The 20,957-nt window shown below is 36.2% G+C and overlaps 2 protein-coding genes across 5 annotated transcripts in view; one reads left to right on the top strand and one right to left on the bottom strand.

Moving 5' to 3' along the window:
* The window catches only part of C9H1orf27 (chromosome 9 C1orf27 homolog), a 202,529-nt gene extending 197,564 nt beyond the window's left edge, over positions 1-4,965 (bottom strand). For all 3 annotated transcript variants that reach the window (XR_002335971.1, XR_002335970.1, XM_005653747.3), the window contains exons 1-3: positions 4,746-4,965; positions 3,794-3,898; positions 2,598-2,718 (exon numbers count right to left, since the gene is read on the bottom strand). Coding sequence is in view for 1 of the 3 variants with exons in the window: in XM_005653747.3 (XP_005653804.1) it covers positions 2,598-2,696 (99 nt within the window). In the remaining 2 variants the exon portion in view is untranslated. The remainder of the gene's footprint in view (positions 1-2,597; positions 2,719-3,793; positions 3,899-4,745) is intronic.
* TPR (translocated promoter region, nuclear basket protein) overlaps positions 5,020-20,957 on the top strand; it is a 58,716-nt gene continuing 42,778 nt past the window's right edge. Inside the window, exons 1-15 of one of the 2 annotated variants that reach the window (XM_013977898.2) lie at positions 5,020-5,173; positions 5,518-5,823; positions 7,420-7,524; positions 9,934-10,007; positions 11,504-11,600; positions 12,731-12,834; positions 13,178-13,342; positions 13,805-13,897; positions 14,576-14,656; positions 14,736-14,823; positions 15,533-15,673; positions 16,070-16,161; positions 16,406-16,603; positions 19,084-19,191; positions 20,308-20,534. In XM_013977898.2, coding sequence (XP_013833352.2) covers positions 5,104-5,173; positions 5,518-5,823; positions 7,420-7,524; positions 9,934-10,007; positions 11,504-11,600; positions 12,731-12,834; positions 13,178-13,342; positions 13,805-13,897; positions 14,576-14,656; positions 14,736-14,823; positions 15,533-15,673; positions 16,070-16,161; positions 16,406-16,603; positions 19,084-19,191; positions 20,308-20,534 — 1,949 coding nt within the window. In that variant the 5' untranslated portion in view covers positions 5,020-5,103. Of the gene's footprint in view, positions 5,174-5,405; positions 5,824-7,419; positions 7,525-9,933; positions 10,008-11,503; positions 11,601-12,730; positions 12,835-13,177; positions 13,343-13,804; positions 13,898-14,575; positions 14,657-14,735; positions 14,824-15,532; positions 15,674-16,069; positions 16,162-16,405; positions 16,604-19,083; positions 19,192-20,307; positions 20,535-20,957 lie in introns of those variants that run through there. The other variant, XM_021063816.1, reaches the window with a different exon arrangement.

Here is a 20,957-nt window from a genome sequence, read left to right as displayed (position 1 = left end):
ATCCCGAATGTGAACCACACAGTGGTCCTAAAAAATGGCTTCCTGGATGAGTGAATGTACTGCATTTAAACCAAAAGATAACATGCGCACTCAGTTTTCTAGTTATTGTATTTAGTTTCTAATTTGAAGAGATTAGATGATTCAGCAAATATAAAAACCCTGGAAAATAAAGCAACAAACAGCCCTGTGCTCCCTACTTCCACTGAAACAATGATAGTGAGGAACTTGCACATGGGTGTCCACAAAAAAATAAAGGGGATGTGGGATACATAACTGAACTGATTTTAGATTTATGCTCCTCAGTTTTAATAGCAATTAAACGGTAAACAAAAAGTGGAGAACCTAAAGATAAATTTAGAGAATATTTAATAACTCAGTTTCATTACAGTGAGAATTTCCTGTAAGGAAAGAGTAAAATATCAAGCTGGAATGATGTCATCCTCACACATGACCTGAAATTCTCTCCATTAGTGTCATCCTGGAATGGCAAATAAAGGAAATTATTTCAGTAAAATTTATTTCCAGGAGTTCCATCATGGCTCAGCAGAAACAAATCTGACTAGCATCCAGGAGGACGCAGGTTCGATCCCTGGCCTTGCTCAATGAGTTAAAGATCCAGCGTTGCTGTGAGCTGTGGTGTAGGTTGCAGATGCAGCTTGGATCCTGTGTTGCTGTGGCTGTGGTGTAGGCCAGCGGCTACAGTTTCGATTTGACCCCTAGTCTGGGGACCTCCATATGCCACGGGAGTAGCCACAAAAAGACAAAAAAAAAAAGTTATTTCCAGAAAGTTATATTAAAGTGTACACAGGAAAAGGTGGGTGTTGATTAAGAAAGCACTTTCTTTAAAGAAAATCCGTAATTTTCAAAAGAAAAACAAACTAACCCTGGGAGTAAGAAACAGGCCAGCTTGAAAGCTTGAGGAGAAGGAGAGAAAAGTGATGAACTATGGAATAAAGAGAAAGAAGCATGAAGAATCCAGGCAGCATGGAGACAGATTAGAATTCTCCCCTAAATTGCAGGAGACTTATCTGCAAGGTGGTGGTTTTGCTGAGCTCTAGAGACAGGCTGTGAGCAGTAAGGCAAGTTGGGAAGAGGCTATTTCTTCCCTGACCTTTTATTTTTCACTGATCACATCTTTTTCTAAGACTCTTCTTCTCTTAACATTTTAAAATAAAGAGAAGTACAAAACCTTAAATAAAAGGTTCCTGGCAAAAAGAATCCCATTCGAAGACACCAAGTAGCATGAATCAAAAAGAATTCACGTTGTTGCTGAGAGAGGTGATTTGTCTATCTAATGAGATGCCTCACAGGGTGGTACCTGCTAGGTGAACAGTGCATCAGATTTGTAAAAACTCTGAGAACATACGGGCCTCCCAGGGCTATACTGACATTAACGGAATGACGCTGAAAACTAGGATATCATGAAGGGCTGTGACCGCACAAATCCTTTGCACAGTGCATCCTTTATAGTAGTAACATGGGGCACCAAATTGTAAGAGAAAGTAGCTTAGAAATGTGAAAACAATCAGAATGAATAAAGTTATCAATGTGATTTGAGGATTTTAAAGCAGCATGTAAAAATATCCAGAAAGAAAAGTGTCTTAATAGTTTTATTTGCTATTAGGCCTCAAAATCAACGCTTGGGCCACAGTACGCTCTCCCCCAAATAGTGCTTAGATGAATGTAGCCGTCGGTCTGTGTGACTCTCCTTTTTTAGTTGCCTTGTACTGCTGACCAGTTCTCCCTGCTGATTAACATGTTCTTCTTTCAATTAAATCAGTGAGTGTTTATGCTTTTTAAACTAACTGTTCGAAATGTCTATTCCATTTTGTATTGATTTTTAAGGTTTAACTCGAAGAGGGAAATAAAATTGGTCTGATTTCCAAATTTCTCTCAATCCCTTTCCCCTCTCCTCTACTGAATCAACATTTTTAAAAAATTCAATAAATGGGTACTATAGTACGTAACAAAATACATGACTTCCATTTGCTATAAGTCTGGGATAAGACAAACCAGAAATAGGAATAAAAATGTCAAAAGCTACTTTTGTAAATAGGACAAATGGGAATTAAGATTAGAAGGGAGTAAAAGTCACGTCGGAAAGACAATACAATATGAATAATCTGGTCAGTAAAATTCTAATTTTGGAGTTGCTAAATTTTCTTTTGTCTTCTTTTAGGGCCACACCCTGGCACACGGAGGTTCCCAGACTAGGGGTCAGATCAGAGCTGTAGCTGCCAGCCTACACCACAGCCACAATGCAGGATCCGAGCTATGTCTGTGACCTACACCACAGCTCACAGCAATGCTGGATCCTTAACCCACTGAGCAAGGTCAGGGAACAAACCCGCATCCTCATGGATACTAGTCGGGTTCGTTAACTGCCAAACCAAGATGGCAACCCCTGGAGCTGCTACATTTTAAGTTACTTTTACATTGTCAAAAGAAAGTATGTTCTGACTTGGGCAAATCTGGGCTACATTCTTACTCCTTATTCCATCCCTCCATCCCCTAACTTGAGTTTACTGTTAAACAGCATATCTTAATTTTAAATAAGCAGATAATTTATCAATAAATGCACAGGAAAGGATACATACCTGCCCTATTAAAAGACCAGAGACAAAAGTCTTCCCTTGAAGATTGAGGTTTGAAAGATACTGGCCAACAGTCTCTTCTACAATGTATGTTCTTCCCATTATTAAGAACTAATTCAACCTGCTAAATTATAAAAAAAAAAAAAGTATACATATATATACACACATACATACACACACACATATACAGCACTTTTAGGGAAAAAATATAATTTACAACGTTTTCTCATAGGAGTAGTATACAGAGAGCAGTTGTTCTACCCTGATACTATCCCATACCTTGCAGTGATTACTCAGTCAATAGGGTATACTTTCTTGCAAAGTTCAAATGTAGCTCCAGAATTCTCAACGAATGTTGCAGGAAATGACTAACAGTAAGTCACGATGACATGCGTGATAAAACCTATTCCCATACCCTGGATAAAGAAGAGAACGCTAAACTAGTAGTCAACACCCCTGATTTCTCATTTAGATCTACTACACCTTAGGTGCATTACATTTGATAACCTGTTAAGCCTCACTGCTCATTTATAAAATAGAAAAGATGCTAATTTCTGAGTTGCTCTGTGGGAGAATCAAGTTCATGCATTCAGTAGGCATACTATGAAGAACTACTAAGCGCTAGGAATTGTGCCAAGTGGGATAATGTGAATAATACTTAGGTCTGCCCTTGACTAACTCATGGTACAGCTGTAATTATGGAAACAGACAAACAGCAATGCCACAATAACAAACATTTGTAGAGCTTCCACTTTGTATAAGGTATTGTTCTAGGTACTTTACATGCAGTTACATTTAAATTCACACACAAAAAAAAACCCCATGAGGTAGGAGCTATATATACACCCTTGATTTACACATGAAGAAACTGAGGCACAAAAAGGTAACGTCAATTGCCCAAGTAACAAAGTTGCTAAGTGGAAAAGGTAGGATTTAAATTCTGGGCAGTCTGGCTCTAGAATCAATTTCTAATTTAGATTTCTATTCATTCTTAAATCCACAGTATTTAAAAATACCCTTAGGAGTTCCTAATGGCTGCGTGGGTTAAAAATATAGTGCTGCCACTACTGTGGCTCTAGTTATTACTGTGATGCAGGTTCAATTCCTTACCCAGAATTTCCACATGCCACAAGTGGAAAAAAGAAAAAAAGGAATACCTTTAAAATAATACACTCCACTACAAAAAATGTAAATCTTACCGTATGCAGTTCAATTTTTCCTGAAATGCTTTGTATCAGAAGCTTGCAAGTTGTCCAAACGATGATTTGAAACAAATCTACTTTCTTAGATTCTGGATTCCTAGTCTACAAAATAAAGAATTTAAACCACAGCTCATCTGAAAATTTATCTAATTTTAGGATTCTGTGAGTCCAAGTACAGAACATCTGCATTTTCCAGGTAGTAAGTCAATAACATGATAATATTGTGGGCCTAGAACATAATAAAGAAGTGCACATACCTGCAACCTTAATTAAAGTGTTTATAAAAAATATTTTGGGGGGACAAAAATCAACCTTAACCTCCCTACTGTTCTCAAAGGTCGTGGGGATAGTAGGGAGGATGACATATTAGGAATGCTTTATTTTCAAAAAATAATTTCACAAATTCTTTCAGAAGAGTAATCAAGCATGAAACAATCTACGGATTTGGCTTAGAAGTCACAAAACTACAATCTGGAAACAAGCTGTTCTTGGCAGGGTGAGAAGTGGGCTTTTTTAAGAATGTGTTTAAAAACTTCTGTTCCACACATTTTTTCCACTTTAAAAATATAAACACAAGGCAACATTTTCTGCAACCTTAAGTTGTAACATAAAAATTAAAAGTACACTTAAACTCCTGTTGGTTTCTTTAAAATCTCTTTCTGGAAAATGAATCGAGCTCCTTAAATTTCTGTTGAATCACTGTTACCCACCCCGCTGCACATACACAAAAAGAAAAGCAGGTCTGTCAAAAAAAATTAGGTCTGTCACAACTGGATTTGACTGTTGTACAAGAGCGTCCATCCATATGTTTACCACCCTCCGTCCCTTTCCTTCCTCCTGGAAAAGGCAGCGCTCTGCGCCCGAGGGCTCGAGCGCGCGCGTACACGTACACACACACACACACACACACACACACACTCTCTTCTCTCTCTCTCTCAGGCTGACTCACCTGTGCTCAGAATGTGCACGTGCGACAGACAAATCCGTCAAACTATCAGCCCCCAGAGAAGGGGGTTTAAAGTGCAAGTACCAGCCCCCAGGGACCAGATTCCAGCCCGGTCCCAATTCCACAGCCAATGAATTCATCAGAAAGCGACGGACTTCCCGCACCTCACTTCCCACTCCAAAGCCGGGGTGGGGAGGGGGGTCTCTCGAGTCAGGTGACGCATATTGATGACGCAACTGGCCCCCTCCTTTCACCGCAGCGCCTCAGCCAAAGCGACTGCGGTTGCCACCCCGCCCCCTTCCGGGAGCCATTGAGAGCGTGGCGGTAGCCCGGGGCCTGCCGTCAGGCCCTGCCAGGACCGATGCCCTCTAGTGGCTCAGTGTCTAGAAGCCGCCAAAGAGGACGACCCATGTCATCCCGGAGCTTTGACGGTAAGGTAGCCCTGCTCTTCGGGGAGGAACGTGAATGATGAGTACTGTGTGGCGCCACCTAGCGGACAAGTGGTCACGCGGCAGGCGAGGAAAGTCGGGGGGCGGGGAGAAAGAAGAAGGACGGGGTGGGGCGGAATTGGGCACAAGAAGGAATCAAAAAAACTACTCTTCCCAGAGGCCAGCGAGGCGCGACGTGGGTGGAGAAGAGAGCCGGAAAGAGGAAGGCAGGACGGGGTCAGAGGCTGCCTCTGAACCCGGATTCCCAGGGTGCACCGCTTCCGGCGGCGGGCGCGGGCGCTGTGGCGCTTTTGGTGCCGCCGCTAACGCAGGACTCGGTTTCCCAGGGTCCCGCCGCGGGAGTCTCCGGCGGGCGGGCGCGCGCGAGCCTCCGAGCGAGGCGGCAGAGGCGGCCGCCCAGGCTTCTGGGTCCTCTTGGTCTTCCTCGTTCATCGTTTCTGCTCCGTCGGCCCCTGGCGCCGCGGTCCCTGGCCCGTTCGACATGGCGGCGGTGTTGCAGCAAGTCCTGGAGCGCGCAGAACTGAACAAGCTGCCTAAGTCCGTCCAGAACAAACTTGAAAAGTTCCTTGCTGACCAGCAATCCGAGATCGATGGGCTGAAGGGGCGGCATGAGAAATTTAAGGTGGAGAGCGGTAAGTGCGACGCTCTTCCCGCCCTTATTTCCACGGCGATGGCTGGTCTCCCCTTGCAAGCTCGCACTGCCTGCGGCTTCACTCGATCGCTTCCTCGGCTCCAGGAGCACCCCAGGCCCTTAGCTGCTCCTCTCACAGTTTGTTTGTTTTTAAAATTTCAATCCACATTGGGTTCCGTTTTCTTTGTAATTAAGTCGGTTTCATTTAGGGACACCTAACGTTGTCCAGTAAACGGAAATTGTGTCTGTAGGTCGCAAGTACAATCACAGTAAATTCCGCTCTGTTTTCTAGTCATCTACGTTCAAAGCTTTTGTCTAATTGATAACTTCCTGCACCTCTTCTGAGTGTGTGTCGCCCTGGCCCGTGATGACCTAGATGGTCGCAAAAATGAGTACGTGCATAAGACAGCGCTGGAAACACAGTGACCGTTCAGTAAATGCTTAATATATCCAACTTCTCTCTAAAAGTTGGGGTTTGATAGAAAATGTATTAAGACCTGTTTATAAATACCTGTAGTAGTTTCTCAAATAAGAAAGTTCCTTGCAATAGTAGTGTGAACATCGTTGAAGAAAGATTAAGAACACAGTAATTACCGTTAGTAAAAGATAAACTTTTGTTGTGTGTCTTGGTTTACCAGTTTTTTTGGAGGAGGTTGATAACTGGCTTTTGCTAGGTCGATTGAAAATTCTGGATAAATTTTCACTTCAAAAATCTAAGTGTAATTATCAAGGAGAATTTATGATGGAAATTAATTCTCTGGCTCCCAGCATTGAAGGTAGTACACTGCATTCTATTTGTTAATTCACACAATAAACATTGAGTGTCTTCTTTGTGTCTGATACTGTGCTGAACAGTATACTATCCGTCACTTCCTTTGGAAATGTAATATTTATTTTTACATAAATTTAGTAATTTTATACACTCAGGTATTTGGCTGTTTTAATTCAAGTCTTTTTAAAGCAAAGTAGTTTTTAACCTAAGTAATTTTTTTTTCCATTTAATAAATATATATTTTTTAGTCTGCTGTACACTAAAAACTGTACTAATGATTGTGGGGAAAATACCTTGAGTTCCCGTCATGGCTCAGAGGAAATGAATCTGACTAGTATCTATGAGGACGCAGGTTCAATCCCTGGACTCACTCAGTGGGTTAAGGATCCGGTGTTGCCCTCAGCTGTGGTGTAGGTCACAGATGCAGCTCTGATGTGATGTTGCTGTGACAGTGGCGTAGACTGGTGGCTTCAGCTCTGATTCGACCCCTAGCCTAGGACCCTCCATATGCCGCAGGTGCGGCCCTAAAAAGACCAAAAAAAAAAAAAAAAAAGGCATGTTGTATATCTTGAAGTGGTTCATAATCTTGTGGGATAGACAAATAATTTTTTAAAACCCCTCAGGCCTTGTTTTTTTATGTCATGTAAATATAAGTCAGTTGGAAATGTTAAAGTCCTTTTCTCTGTTCACTCTGTTTTTTACTCCAATTCTAGTTCTGAAACTATGACTCATTATTTAAAATCAAGGTTATTAAAAATAAGTGGCAGTATTGAAAGTGTGTGCACATGTGTGTTTGATTTTATTTTTTTCTCTGGTTATCTATAGAACAGCAGTACTTTGAGATAGAGAAGAGGCTGTCCCACAGTCAGGAGAGACTTGTGAATGAAACCCGAGAATGCCAAAGCTTGCGGCTTGAGCTGGAGAAGCTTAGTAAGTATTTGTTTATATCCTTCTACTATCCTTGGCGTATTGAGGTCTTCAGATACTTCTTTGTTTGCTTTGGAAACACTGTTCATGAAAATATTAATTGTCCTTATTTTCATTTATGGAATATGATTTTTCACTTAGTGGTAAGGGCTTTGTAAGACTACAGGGCTTGGAGTTCCCATTGTGGCACAGTGGAAGCGAATCCAATTAGGAACCATGAGGTTGTAGGTTTGGGCCCTGGCATTTATCAGTGGGTTAAGGATCCTGCCCTGCTGTGAGCTGTGGTGTAGGTCGCAGACACGGCTTGGATCTGGCATTGCTGTGGCTGTGGTGTAGGCCAGCAGCTACAGCTCCGATTTAATCCCTAGCCTGGGAACCTCCATATGCCACAGGTGCCGCCCTAAAAATACAAAAAATAATAATGATAATGATAAAAATAAAAATATATATAGGGCTTAATAGTCAAGAGGCATGAGTTCTAATTCTGCCTGCTGTTAAAAGCTCTTTTATAATATGTAAATGACGCTAGTGTTTGATTATTGTGTATAAAATGGCTAGAACCACACTTAAATAGCTGTACAGATTAGATGAGATACATATGAAAGCATCTTGAAAAGGCTAAATCATTATGCAACTGCAAATAAAGAGAGTGACATAGTTACTTTTATGTTGTTGAAAAATTAAAGTCAAAGCTTATTAGTTCCATTACTGTATTTGTGTTTTAATTCTCTTCGTTAATTTTTATAAATACTTATGAATCTCAGGATATAATTTCCTTTTTAAGGCCTAATTCCCTTGAAACATGAGCAGCTAATTTTCTTCTTAAGTTCTAGAAGGTACACAAGGTCTGAAAGGTCTGACACTTCTGGGGAGGATGAATGTTTTATGTCCTTTGTTTATGATAGAAGAAAGCAAATGTCAGGAAAATGTTTAGAGAGTAGAGGCATAATATTTGTTATTGGATATAGCTGGATATTAATTTAATTGGTAATGCAAGGCAATAATAATCAAGAGAATGGCTGACACATTAGTCTTTCTTAACCAGGCCCATGCCTATTGGCTGTTTGAGTCAAAACTCTTTTAAGCTAATTTTGGCTCATCTCATTTTTAAATACAACATATACACATGATGGTGTGTGTGCATATGTAGTGATGGTATAAATATTTGAGTAGCTAGATCTAATCCATTGTCTGACCATCATTATTATTGTCCATTATCAAGACTATTCTTTTTTTTTTTTTTTTTTTTTTTTTTTTGCTTTTTAGGGTCACACCCATGGCATATGGAGGTTTCCAAGCTGGGGGTCTAATCGATTGGAGCTACAGCTGCCAGCCTGCACCAGAGCCACAGCAATGCCAGATCCGAGCCAAATCTGCGACCTACACCACAGCTCACAGCAAACCTGGACCCTTAACCCACTGAGTGAGGCCAGGGATCGAACCTACAACCTAGTCGGATTCTTTTTCTGCTGCGCCACGACAGGAACTCCTATCAAGACTTCTTGGCGTGATAAAATTTTTTGTAGAGCAGTAGTACTAAAAAAATTGCAGGAAAGTGACTGAGCACAGCTTTTTTATGCAATCTAGAAAACAGAGAGAGTAGAAGGTGAGAGTTAACCTAGGCGTGTATCTGGTATGCCTTCCTGAGGTGTACAGTTACATCAATTTTTTTTTAGTTTATTCTGAATTTATAAGTTTAGAAAGCAATGAGTAACATTAAAACAGAATAGAAAATTTAGACTAATTTGGTAGGTTTTTCTTTTAATAAGCCAGTTTAACTTGGACTAATTATAATGTATTTGTTCATTAAATTGCTAGTCCGTAATATAGACGTGTTTTCGTGAAAGTTTCTCAAAGTATACTCTTCCTAATTGGCCTGTGTTTAGAAGACACACTGTAAGGAGGAATAGCCTAGTATGAATGCACATGGTAGGATTGAAGATTGAGTATCAGTTATAGTTCTTAAGAAGATGATAAACCAGCAGAATTAGTTACCCAGTGTTATGATTTCCTGTGTGCATTTTATGTAGTTTAAATGTTATTTACTCTCCTGATTTTGTCTCTTTTCACTTAGTTTTATTTATTTGTAAGTATAATTCACTTTTTTATGATTGACTTAGATGTCATTGAAAAAATAAGGAAATTGATCATTGTATCTACTTTTTCCTATAAATGTTGGCTAGAGTGATCACAAATACGATTCAGAGACGAGATAGCGTATTTAAAATTTTGTGCTAGAAATGCGGTAAGTTCGTAACATGCTCATGAATTTGGAACTCAGAGTTGTACAACTCAGCCTTTCTGAAACTCAGTTTCTTAATTTCAAAATGTGTATTGGTAGCAGTTGGAAAAACTGTCATTGCAAGTTTTAAGCTTATGTGTATGTTTGTTCATAAAATTACTTTTATCCAGATAATCAACTGAAGGCACTAACGGAGAAAAACAAAGAGCTTGAGGTTGCTCAGGATCGCAGTATTGCCATTCAGGTAAAAATTATTCCTATGAATAAAGCTAATTTTAAACACGATACTTGAGGAAATTTTCTATGCTGACACAGTTACTGATTTTTTAGTCAGTGGGAAGGTGAAACAGATGTTCAATTAGGAAAAGCTACTAACAAAAATATGTATACATGAATTCCTTAATAGGATCTTTATGTTTTAATGATTGATTGAATATTCCTTTCACTCATTAGAATATGTAAGTATTCGATATTAAGCAAACACTTGGATTTAACTGTGTAATTCTAAAGTCGTGATTAAAAAAAACTTTTGTTGCATTGTAAACAAAGTGCCATAGAACTGTTAGGGCAAATGGACAGATGGTTCAGAGCCATCTGTCTATTCATTTCACCCACTTAGCTACCTGTCTTCCTTTCTTTTAGAAATCACTTATTTATTGCTTACTGTTGCCCAGGCATTATTTCAAGTATTGTGTTACAGTTGGGAATATGAATAAATCCACATTGGTAATTATTGCCTAGGAATAGTAATTAAGCATAACAGATTGGATATGATTACAAGGATTACAGGCCGTTTTGTTTAATAAAGCGGTCATACATGTCATTCTTTAACCAGATAGACCTTTAGACTCTTGCCATTATTTTTTTTAGTTTGCATTTGATTTGAGGTTAAAACACATTTGACATAGAAGATACTTATAATAGGAGAGAGTAATAGTCTTGATCCAATAGAAATTTTAAATTCTCTGCATCAAAAGAACTAAAATGCAAGTATTGGTATTTTCTCAATAAAAATGTGACTATATATCTTTAATACATGACTACTTTCAAATTATAAGAAAAAAATCATTCAAAGGGGAAATGGGCAAAGGAATTTTTAAAAACACAGGACGCTGTACATATGGCCAATAGCAATATTATTCTACTTCACTTGTAATCAGAAAAATCCAGCTAAATTCACCTCCCCTTGTTAACATTGATTTATTTTCTCTCTTCTTTACAACTTCTTTCAAGCATAATCTTCAGTTCTCGCATAAAGTGGCTTGAGCTAGGTTCTTATGACTTACAGAAAAGTGTATAAATTGCCATTGTCTTGCTGCAAAGCAATTCGATAATATATATTAAGGGTTTTAAGTAATTCTGTTTCTAGAGGTCTTTGTTGAGAAATAATTTGAGCAGAGATGCAGTGATATTTATCAAAATTCTATTTAGTGGCAGCAAAATAGAGTAGAAGTAAATTATGTATCCTATAAAGGCATATTTAAGTAAAATTAAAATTGGGACACTTCCAAGTATTTAAAAAGCGACACGGGGAATTTTTGTGAGCCTAAGGAAGGTGATTTCTAAAAACCCAAAATATAAATAGAAATGTTGAGATTAAGGGGAATTTTTAAACATTTTGATTTATAAGTTATAAGAAAACCAACCACTTTTAAACCACAGCTGATGTTAACTGTAGTGCCAATTCCATGTTCATTTCTATATTGATTAACTTGAATTTTTATTTAAATGTATTGACAGAGCCAGTTTACAAGGACGAAGGAAGAATTAGAAGCTGAAAAGAGAGACTTAATTAGAACCAATGAGAGACTTTCTCAGGAACTTGAATATTTAACAGGTATGAAGAATACTTTCGCCTTTAACTTTACTCCTTCCTTTCTCTTCTAAAAGTGCCACGATTTAATCTTTGGTCCATTTCTCTTGGCTGTTGATTCTTTGTCAGAGATCCAGAACAGAGTTCAGAGTAATATCCTGTTATTTCTTCTATTCATTTATCTTTAGATCCTTATCAAGTATTTAAAGAAGTATCTATACACAAGTACACAAATGAAAAGCATCTCCAAGAATTTGGACCAGGATCTACATGCAGAGATACTTTGTACAGTATTATTTATAATATCAAATTGGAAACAGTTTAAATATTTAGTTGCAGAGCTGAATTCCTTCATTTCATACAGACATCCTTGCTGGCATAAGCTTTTCACAGACATTCAATATAAGAACATAAAGGAGAGTGCATATTTAAAGGCACAGGCCGGAAGAGTTAGGATACAAGAATATAAGATATTTAAACATGGAATAATATAGTATGTATTACAGTTGCTGTATCCAAGTGAATGTGACTCTTAAGTGGTTAGTGATAACAAGTTCCCTTTGGTTTCTTTTTGTAAGATTTTTGAGAATTTGTATTTCTACTGAAGGAAGAATTTTTAAATACTTATATTACTAAACAATAATATTCAATTAGGTAACTTTTCTAGTCTCAGAAAAGTTAGTTCAAAGTATTTCTTGATGTTGATTAGCTAGGAGGTAGATAAAATTAATTTATTTTCATAAAAACCTTGAGGGTAAGGAATAGTAAAAAAATTAAGTATGTATATTCTGGATGTTTTAAGTATAAGATTTTGATATGTATCATTGCTTTTTAAGCAATGGCCAATTTGTGAAATTTTAATAGACCTTTGGGTAGTATCAGAAAAACGCATTAATATTTTAATTTAGCTTTAGATGCTGCATTTAAAATAAAGTAGAATAATTTGCATGTTTGGTTGGATACATGAATTTGGCCAGTTTATCATCCATTTGTTAAATTTGTGACTAAGCATGGCAGAAATAGGTTAAAATAGAGGATTTGAGAAAAATTTACGTTGTGTTGAATGTTTATATTCCTAGCAATGCATTTTTGATGTTTGGTTCCTCTGTGCGTTAATTAGTCATTATTTTCAAACTCCCTTCTGACCTTTCTAGAGGATGTTAAACGTCTAAATGAAAAACTTAAAGAAAGCAATGCGACAAAGGGTGAGCTTCAGTTAAAACTGGATGAACTTCAAGCTTCAGATGTTTCTGTTAAGGTCAGAAATAAATATGTTCTAATGCCCAAAATACAATTTTTGCTTAAAACCCACCTAAATTAAATTTTAAATGTAATCAAATTGTCTATAAAGTTATTAAAAGCTGCATTTTTTTAATGTCAGGGAATTGAGTGTTAAGACAACTTTAATTGTACTGTTCGGTTATGTGATATTTGTTTCATATAGTTATCTTAATCTGTTTTCTGTTAGGAATTCATGCAAATATGTATCTCTGTTGTAAAATAAATTTCTGCTGTGTTCCTTGGCTAAACACAAAATCTTGTGAAAAACCGTGTATTTATTACCTTTACTGTATGGTATTTTTTTTCTTGGATTTCTTTAGTATCGAGAAAAACGCTTGGAGCAAGAAAAAGAATTGCTACATAATCAGAATACATGGCTGAATACAGAGTTGAAAACCAAAACTGATGAACTTCTGGCTCTTGGCCGAGAAAAAGGAAATGAAATTCTAGAGCTTAAATGTAATCTTGAAAACAAAAAAGAGGAGGTGAGTTAGTAAAATTGTATCTTCATCTTCTTTACAACTTACATTTGTTGCCAGCTTATAAAAATTTACTCAGTAAAGTACCAAATTAAGACTATTTTAAGATTAGGGGTCAGACGTGGAGGACATAACTTGTAAACTTTTGGCCTAAGAAATTAACTAGTTGCATTTAAACAAAGAACTTCAGATGTCCTTTTATGGATTTTGGTATTACCTACTATCTCATGGTATGTATTTCCTAAGGTACTTGGTTAAGAAGTGGTGGTGAAGTTTTTGTGAGCTAAATCCAAATGTATTCCGGAGATGCTAGTTTTCATTCTCTTAAACATTCATATTTTATGTAATATTCTTTTTTGGGAATAGGGAATTCTTTTGTTTTTACTTGGCAGCTAAACTTTACGTCAGATTAATTTCAGTTAATATGACATCCTCCCTACATGCCCACCTCTACTTTTTTGTTTCTAGGTTTCTAGAATGGAAGAACAGATGAATGGTTTGAAAACATCAAATGAGAATCTTCAAAAGCATGTAGAGGATCTCTTGACCAAACTGAAAGAGGTATAGTTGACTACTTTAAAGTGACTCTTTTAGAAAAATATAACATTTAGGAAGCTGTTAATTCGTAAAATGATTTCATGCTTTGAACCATTCCAGGCGTCACAAAACAGCCAGGACATTTCCATGACGTAGGTAGACTAAAATCACTAGAATCAGAAATGTCAATTACATACTGTATCCAAAGTACCATCTAAAAATGAGTGTGGTTAATTTTTTGTCTTTTTGTCACTTTAGGGCTGCACCCGCAGCATTTGGAAGTTCCCAGGGTAGGGAGCTGTAGCCACTGGCCTGTGCCACAGCAGTGCCAGGTCCGAGATGCATCTGTGACCTACACACAGCTCACGGCAATGCCTACTGGATCCTTAACCCTTTGAGTGAGACCAGGGATTGAACTCATGTCCTCATGGATGCTAGTCGGGCTCTTTAACTGCTAAGCCATGACAGGAACTCTGAGTGTGGTTAATTTTAATGACATTTAAATATTCTACTTTAAGATAAAAATATCATTAGTATTTTGTCTTTAAGGTAATTTATCTCTGTCATGACAACTGATTTTAATTTTAATGGTAGAAATTATCTCTTTTAAAACTGAATTTTTTTTTCTTGGCATTTGATAAGCATTCTAAATTCAGTTCAAATGAGACTGTTATAATTGGGTTTTTGGTGTACTTATTACAGGCCAAGGAACAGCAGGCCAGTATGGAAGAGAAATTCCACAATGAATTAAATGCTCACATAAAACTTTCTAACCTTTATAAGGTAAGTACTGCACCATACATTTTAATGTCCTAATGTTGCATTATTGATGTTGGATAACTCTTTAAAGATTAAATTTTAGAGTGCCGCTGATGACTCAGAGGCAAAGAGCAATGAATTGACCCGAGCAGTTGATGAATTACACAAACTTTTGAAGGAAGCTGGAGAAGGTAAGACTTTCCGGTTATGAAAAGATTGTTTTGTTTTTAGATAGTATGTTTATCTTTGTGTAGATCTTTATATATAGAGGTCAGATTAAATTTAATAGGGACAAGATTTGGTATAGAAGAAAGAGCCTTAGATCAAGAAATTTCAAATTGTATTTTTAGCATATAGTGTATTTAAAAATATAGAAAGCTAATGTTTTTCTGTTTCTTTCATCTAATAACTTTACATATATCCTGATTTCTAGTAGGAAGTTTTTCTTCCATTTTTGAAACATTTACTTTGATAAATACATATAGGTTTATAATTTGGTTACTGTCTTAATCCATAAATAAGCATTACTTTTTAAGTTATAAATAGTGTATTTTGGAGTCTTTGATTTTTTATATTCTTTTTTTACTGTAAGCTATCATCTTTTCTAGTCATTTCCTGTATTCTAAAGATTAGATTAAAACCAGAGATATTTAGAGCCACTTTCTTTTTTTTTTTACCATTTTATTCCCTTATTTTCCCCATGTAAGAGATATCCAAAAGGGAAATAAATTCACCAGTCCAGAACACTTCAGGCATGATAGTGAATAATAACTGTCAACCACAGCCTCTCTAGAATTTAATATTTTCTGCTGAAGAGAAAAATAATGACCATTCTGTGTCTTATAAACTCCAAAATTTCATTTATTTATTTGGATATTCTGTCTTTAAAATTGTCTTTAGCCAATAAAGCAATACAAGATCATCTTCTAGAGGTAGAGGAATCTAAAGGTCAAATGGAAAAAGAAATGCTTGAGAAAATAGGGAAATTGGAGAAAGAATTAGAAAATGCAAATGACCTGCTTTCTGCCACAAAACGTAAAGGTATGGATTGGTATATGCTTACTAATGGCCTGAAATACTGAGACTTCCTTCTCACTTCACTTCACTAATAGTATTTCGCTGCTGTGATAGTGTGATATGAGAAACTCAACAAGTTATGATATTAGAATTTATTTTTAGTTTATCATTACTCTACCTGTATCTTTATTGTGTTATCAGATGTAAGTACCATTTTATCACACATAATTGTGTGTCAGTTTTCAGAATCATTTTAACAATAATTACTGCATGATTTTTAGAACATGACTGTTGTCAGACTTGAATTTTCGTAGGAATTTATACGTAATGTGCAGTGGGTGTCGCATTTCACTTGTAGGAAACAGTGGCTTTAGTTTGAAGTTTTACAAAAGTTTACTACATTTCTATGTGTTGGCACAGGAGCCATATTGTCTGAAGAAGAGCTTGCAGCCATGTCTCCTACTGCAGCAGCTGTAGCTAAGATAGTGAAACCTGGCATGAAATTGACTGAGGTAAGAATGGTATTAAATCTTGTTCTTTTCTCTCAGCACAAGTGTTCAGATCTCTCTGAGTTAAGAACAAAGCACACTCTCCAAAAAAATTATTCTTAGTCGTGTAATGATTATTACATCATCCTGGGAAAGGCTTTCTTGGTACCTGGTTCTGTGGAACATTTAGTAAACATTTCCATCTTGTGTAATTCTAAGTTATATGCTTCTGTTATGCTTAGATTTGAAATGACCTCTCTTCTTTCAGCTATATAACGCTTATGTGGAAACTCAAGATCAGTTGCTTTTGGAGAAACTAGAGAATAAAAGAATTAATAAGTATCTAGATGAAATAGTGAAAGAAGTTGAAGCCAAAGCACCGATTTTGAAACGCCAGCGTGAGGAGTATGAACGTGCACAGAAAGCTGTCGCAAGTTTGTCTGTTAAGCTTGAACAAGCTATGAAGGTTGGTTCCATTCCTCAATTTTAGCTGTAGAAAAATACATGTGAGAAATGATTTACTAGGTAGGACAGTTCTTTCTTAAAGTATTTAAGTCAGAAAAGGTTAACTGCCTTTTCAGTGATAGGGTAATTATACATTTTAAAGCCTGTCATTTATACTTTTAAATATCTGTAGTTGCAAAATATTTTACCTTGATTTAGCTGAAATTATGAAAGCCTTTTACATTTTTTAAGACATTTGGAGTATGTTCTTTAGGGTTCTCTAGTTGATGATAAATAGGCAAATCTCTGGGCTACTGTTTAATGTAACTGTCTCTTTATAATAGAACTTTAAATTTAGCAGAGTCATGCTTTGTCAGGCATTTCTGATATTCTGTCTAGAAGTGATAATATTGTTTGACCATTGAAAAGAACTCTTTTTTTTTTTTTCATAAGATTTCACAGTTTGGCAAATCTTTATATGCATTATTTTGTTACTGTTTCTTTGCATATTTGAAGTATCGAGGAGGAGTTCCCTTTGTGGCTCAGCGGTTAGTGAACCCAGCTAGGATCCATGAGGATGTGGGTTCGATCCCTGTCCTTGCTCAGTGGGTTAAGGATCTGGCATTGATGTGAGCTGTGATGTAGGTTGCAGATGTGGCTGTGGCATAGGCCAGCAGCTGTAGCTTTGATTCAACCCCTAGCCTGGGAACTTCCACATGCTGTGGGTGCAACTCTAAAAAGCAAAAAAAAAAAAAATTATCAAGGAAATTTTTAAATATTCTCTATCTGTTGCGATTCCTTTTTAGGAGTTCCCATTGTGGCTTAGTAGGTTAAGTACCTGGCATAGTGTCCGAGCAGATGCAGGTTGAATCCCTGGCCCCACTCAGTGGATTAAGGATCCCATGTTGCCATGGCTATGGCGTAGGCCTCAGCTGCAGCTCTGATTTGACCCCTAGCCTGGGAACTTCTATACACCTCAGGTGCGGCTATAAAAAGGGAAGAAAAAAAGATTTTTGTTTAATATATAATGATTTATTTAGCGTATACACTAATAATGTTGTTTTTAGGATATAACTGTTAATATGAGAAATCTTCAAGATTTATTAAACATGTCTTGCTGACAGAATTTAGTTAAATCTATTCGTTCTAAACCAATAGATTTTTTTTCTTTTTCCTTTTTTTTTTTTCTTAGAGAATAGTATAAGTAAATTGGGTCCTTAATTCAAACAAACTTTTGTTGCTGTTGCTCTTGTAATTTAGACTTCAGTTTAAATCGGGGTATAATAAATCTAATGATCTCTTTCTCCTGGGTGAAATGATGTCTACCAGGCTTGTCTTGACAGATACTGGGTTTTAGACAAAGGCCATCCTTTGGATCTAAGTAGATCTTGAGTTCCTCACTGTTAAGAGTGAGCATTTTATCTCAAACTTACTGCCTGAAGGGGATAGTAAAGTAGAGGTGATTAAGAATCAGATAATAGTAGCTATTCATTGTAGGAAAAAGCTATCTGTTAATTCTTTCACTGATGTATAGGTACAGTAATAACAGCAAACTCCCTACATACTTCTCTCACAACTGCCAAAGAATTTAAAGATTATTTCTGTATCTTTTAACTGAATCTTCTATCTATAATATGGACCATGTCCAGTCTAGATTCTGCGAGGCTCACTTGTTAATTTTCTCACAAACCTGTTCCTATTGAAATTGGTTTATGCATATAACCTGAGGGCATTGTGCTCAGAGGTATTTGAAACACCAGAATAAATAGGAGGCATTTTTTACTCTATTAATATTTAAAACATTATATCAAAACAGTGCATTAAGCAGCAAAATTTATATGAATTTGAGATAAAACATAACATTTCAAAGATATTTTATGCTTATACCAAGCTTCTCAAAATGGTACCCTAAATCCCTAATGATAATGTTGCAAAAGTTTGCAAAAGCACTGCAATATGCTATAAATTTTTTTAATGGCCTGAGGCATTGGTTGCTGCATCTTTAGAATTAATTCCTGATACATTTTTTATAAAACCAAGTCTTGTGTTCATCTTACCCAATGTTTTTTACTTTGGACATTTATTTCTAGATGAACAGGGTAATAATGATTACCATTATAATATAGTCTGTTTTTGGTAAGTAACAAAGCTCTTTGAGATTATTTCTCTGACATAATTTGATAATACATTATGAATTTAGTGTGGATTTATGTTGTGATTCGCCATTAACTTAGGGGGAAGTGGCAAATTCCCAGTGATTACCATACAGTGGTAAATATTACAATGATGAGCAAATATTTGAGATGTTAAGAAATATGTGTTCATATTTTTAAAGAATTTCTCTCTAGAGGTTACTCTATTATAGAATGTTTTTCCTTTATGTGTTTAGAGTACTACAGTATTTAAAGTACTATAGTATTTAAGTACTATATATTTTTGTTGTTGATATAACTGGTATTTAAACAGTTCTTTTGAATTTTCACTTGAATTTACATTTTAAAGGAGATTCAGCGATTGCAGGAGGACACAGATAAAGCCAACAAACATTCTTCTGTGCTTGAACGAGATAATCAAAGAATGGAAATACAAATAAAAGATCTTTCACAACAGGTTAGCAGTTTTTGTTTCTTTCCTAGTTTTTTTCCAAGCCGACTGCCTAGAAATGTATGAATCTGTTTGCAGATATCTAAGTTAGAACTAACGCATATGAAATTCTCATCAACTAAGAAAACTACTCTAGCAGAATTATAACCTAATCATTGTGTTTTCATAGCGCCCCTTTTTCTTTTGTGTTTGATAAATTTTCAGATTATAAGTGCTAATTGTAATAAATGAAATAATTCAAAAATAAATAAATGTTTTCCCCCCAAGTCACAGAGTGTAACCAGTGTTAACAGACTGGTGTGTACTCTTTCACATCCTACATGTGTAGATAAATATGTGCATATATAAACATATGTAAGCATTTTGTTTTTACTAGAATAAAATCATGCATTTTACATATGCATCACTGTCATTTTTTTTTTTAGCTGAACAAATTTGGAAATGTAGATCTACTTTATTCAGATATTTTAGGCTAATTTTTTTCTGTGAATATACACACATACACATAAAAATTTCTCATGAATGGAATAAACATCTATTGTCCATGCTCCCCTTTTGCCCCACCATACAATACATAGGCATGCAAGTTAAAGCATACACACACACACACGGTGGGTATACATTTCTGTGTTTTAGTTGATCATTGTTTTATAAACCTGGAGCTGTGCTTCTGGAGTTTTAATTTGGCTGCTTTTTAAAAGGTAACGATCTTAGAAGCCTCCGTTAAGAGTCTTATGATTCAAATTTTAAGCACCCCTTCCCACTTAAGAATTGCAGATTGTAATGGAATTATATGAAATCGTGTGTGAAACTTTTGAAAATTGTAAACCAAATAAAAGTTAAAGAATCTTCCATTCAATAAAAAAATTTTAAAGAAAAAAATAGAAGATAAGTCTTAATTACATACTTTTCTAGAAATGAAAAAAAATTCCATTAAGGTTTTCTTTTTTTAGACTTTAATACCTAAGATGGTGAACTTGATGTTTTGTTTTTCAAGGTAATTTAGTACTAGGTTGGCAGAGTTTATGAAGTAACAGTCATTCGGAAGTTTTCATTTTATTCCAGATATTTTCAGAATCAAAGTCAGTGCTATTTGATAATAAGTTAAAACTCCTTTTTTAGATTAGAGTGCTTTTGATGGAACTTGAAGAAGCAAGGGGTAACCATGTAATCCGTGATGAAGAAGTAAGTTCTGCTGATATAAGTAGTTCATCGGAAGTAATATCACAGCATCTAGTATCTTACAGAAACATTGAAGAGCTTCAACAGCAAAATCAACGTCTCTTAGTGGCCCTGAGAGAACTTGGGGAAACTAGAGAAAGAGAAGAACAAGAAACAACTTCATCCAAGTAAGCAATTGACTGCTTCAGTTTATTCAGAAAACATTTATTTGAAGCTTTTTTTGTGTCTCTAACAACGCTAGATAGTGGGAATATAGTGGTATGGACAAAAACATATCTGTGAGAGCATAGAGGTATAGAGGTGGGAGACCCAGCCCAGATTTTATGTAGCAGACCTGGCCTCGCTCAGTGGTTTTAGCATCTGGCATATGTAGGAATTTCTCAAGCAAAGTAAAGAATTTTTTTGAAAAGATATTTTTGGTGCTAGAGGAGGAGGAATGGTTATGAAAGCAAGAAGACTGGAGTTTGGACTCTGTAGAATTGGTTTAAATTTTGCAAAAATTTTTCAGATGACATTGGTTGGAGGGGCGTTTAAAAGTACATCTTAAAATAGCATCAGAAGAAAGAAAGGCTAAGAGAGATGAAAATTCT

Source organism: Sus scrofa, chromosome 9, assembly GCF_000003025.6.
Source record: "Sus scrofa isolate TJ Tabasco breed Duroc chromosome 9, Sscrofa11.1, whole genome shotgun sequence".
NCBI lineage: Eukaryota > Metazoa > Chordata > Mammalia > Artiodactyla > Suidae > Sus > Sus scrofa.
This window is presented reverse-complemented; position numbering and strand designations above follow the sequence as displayed.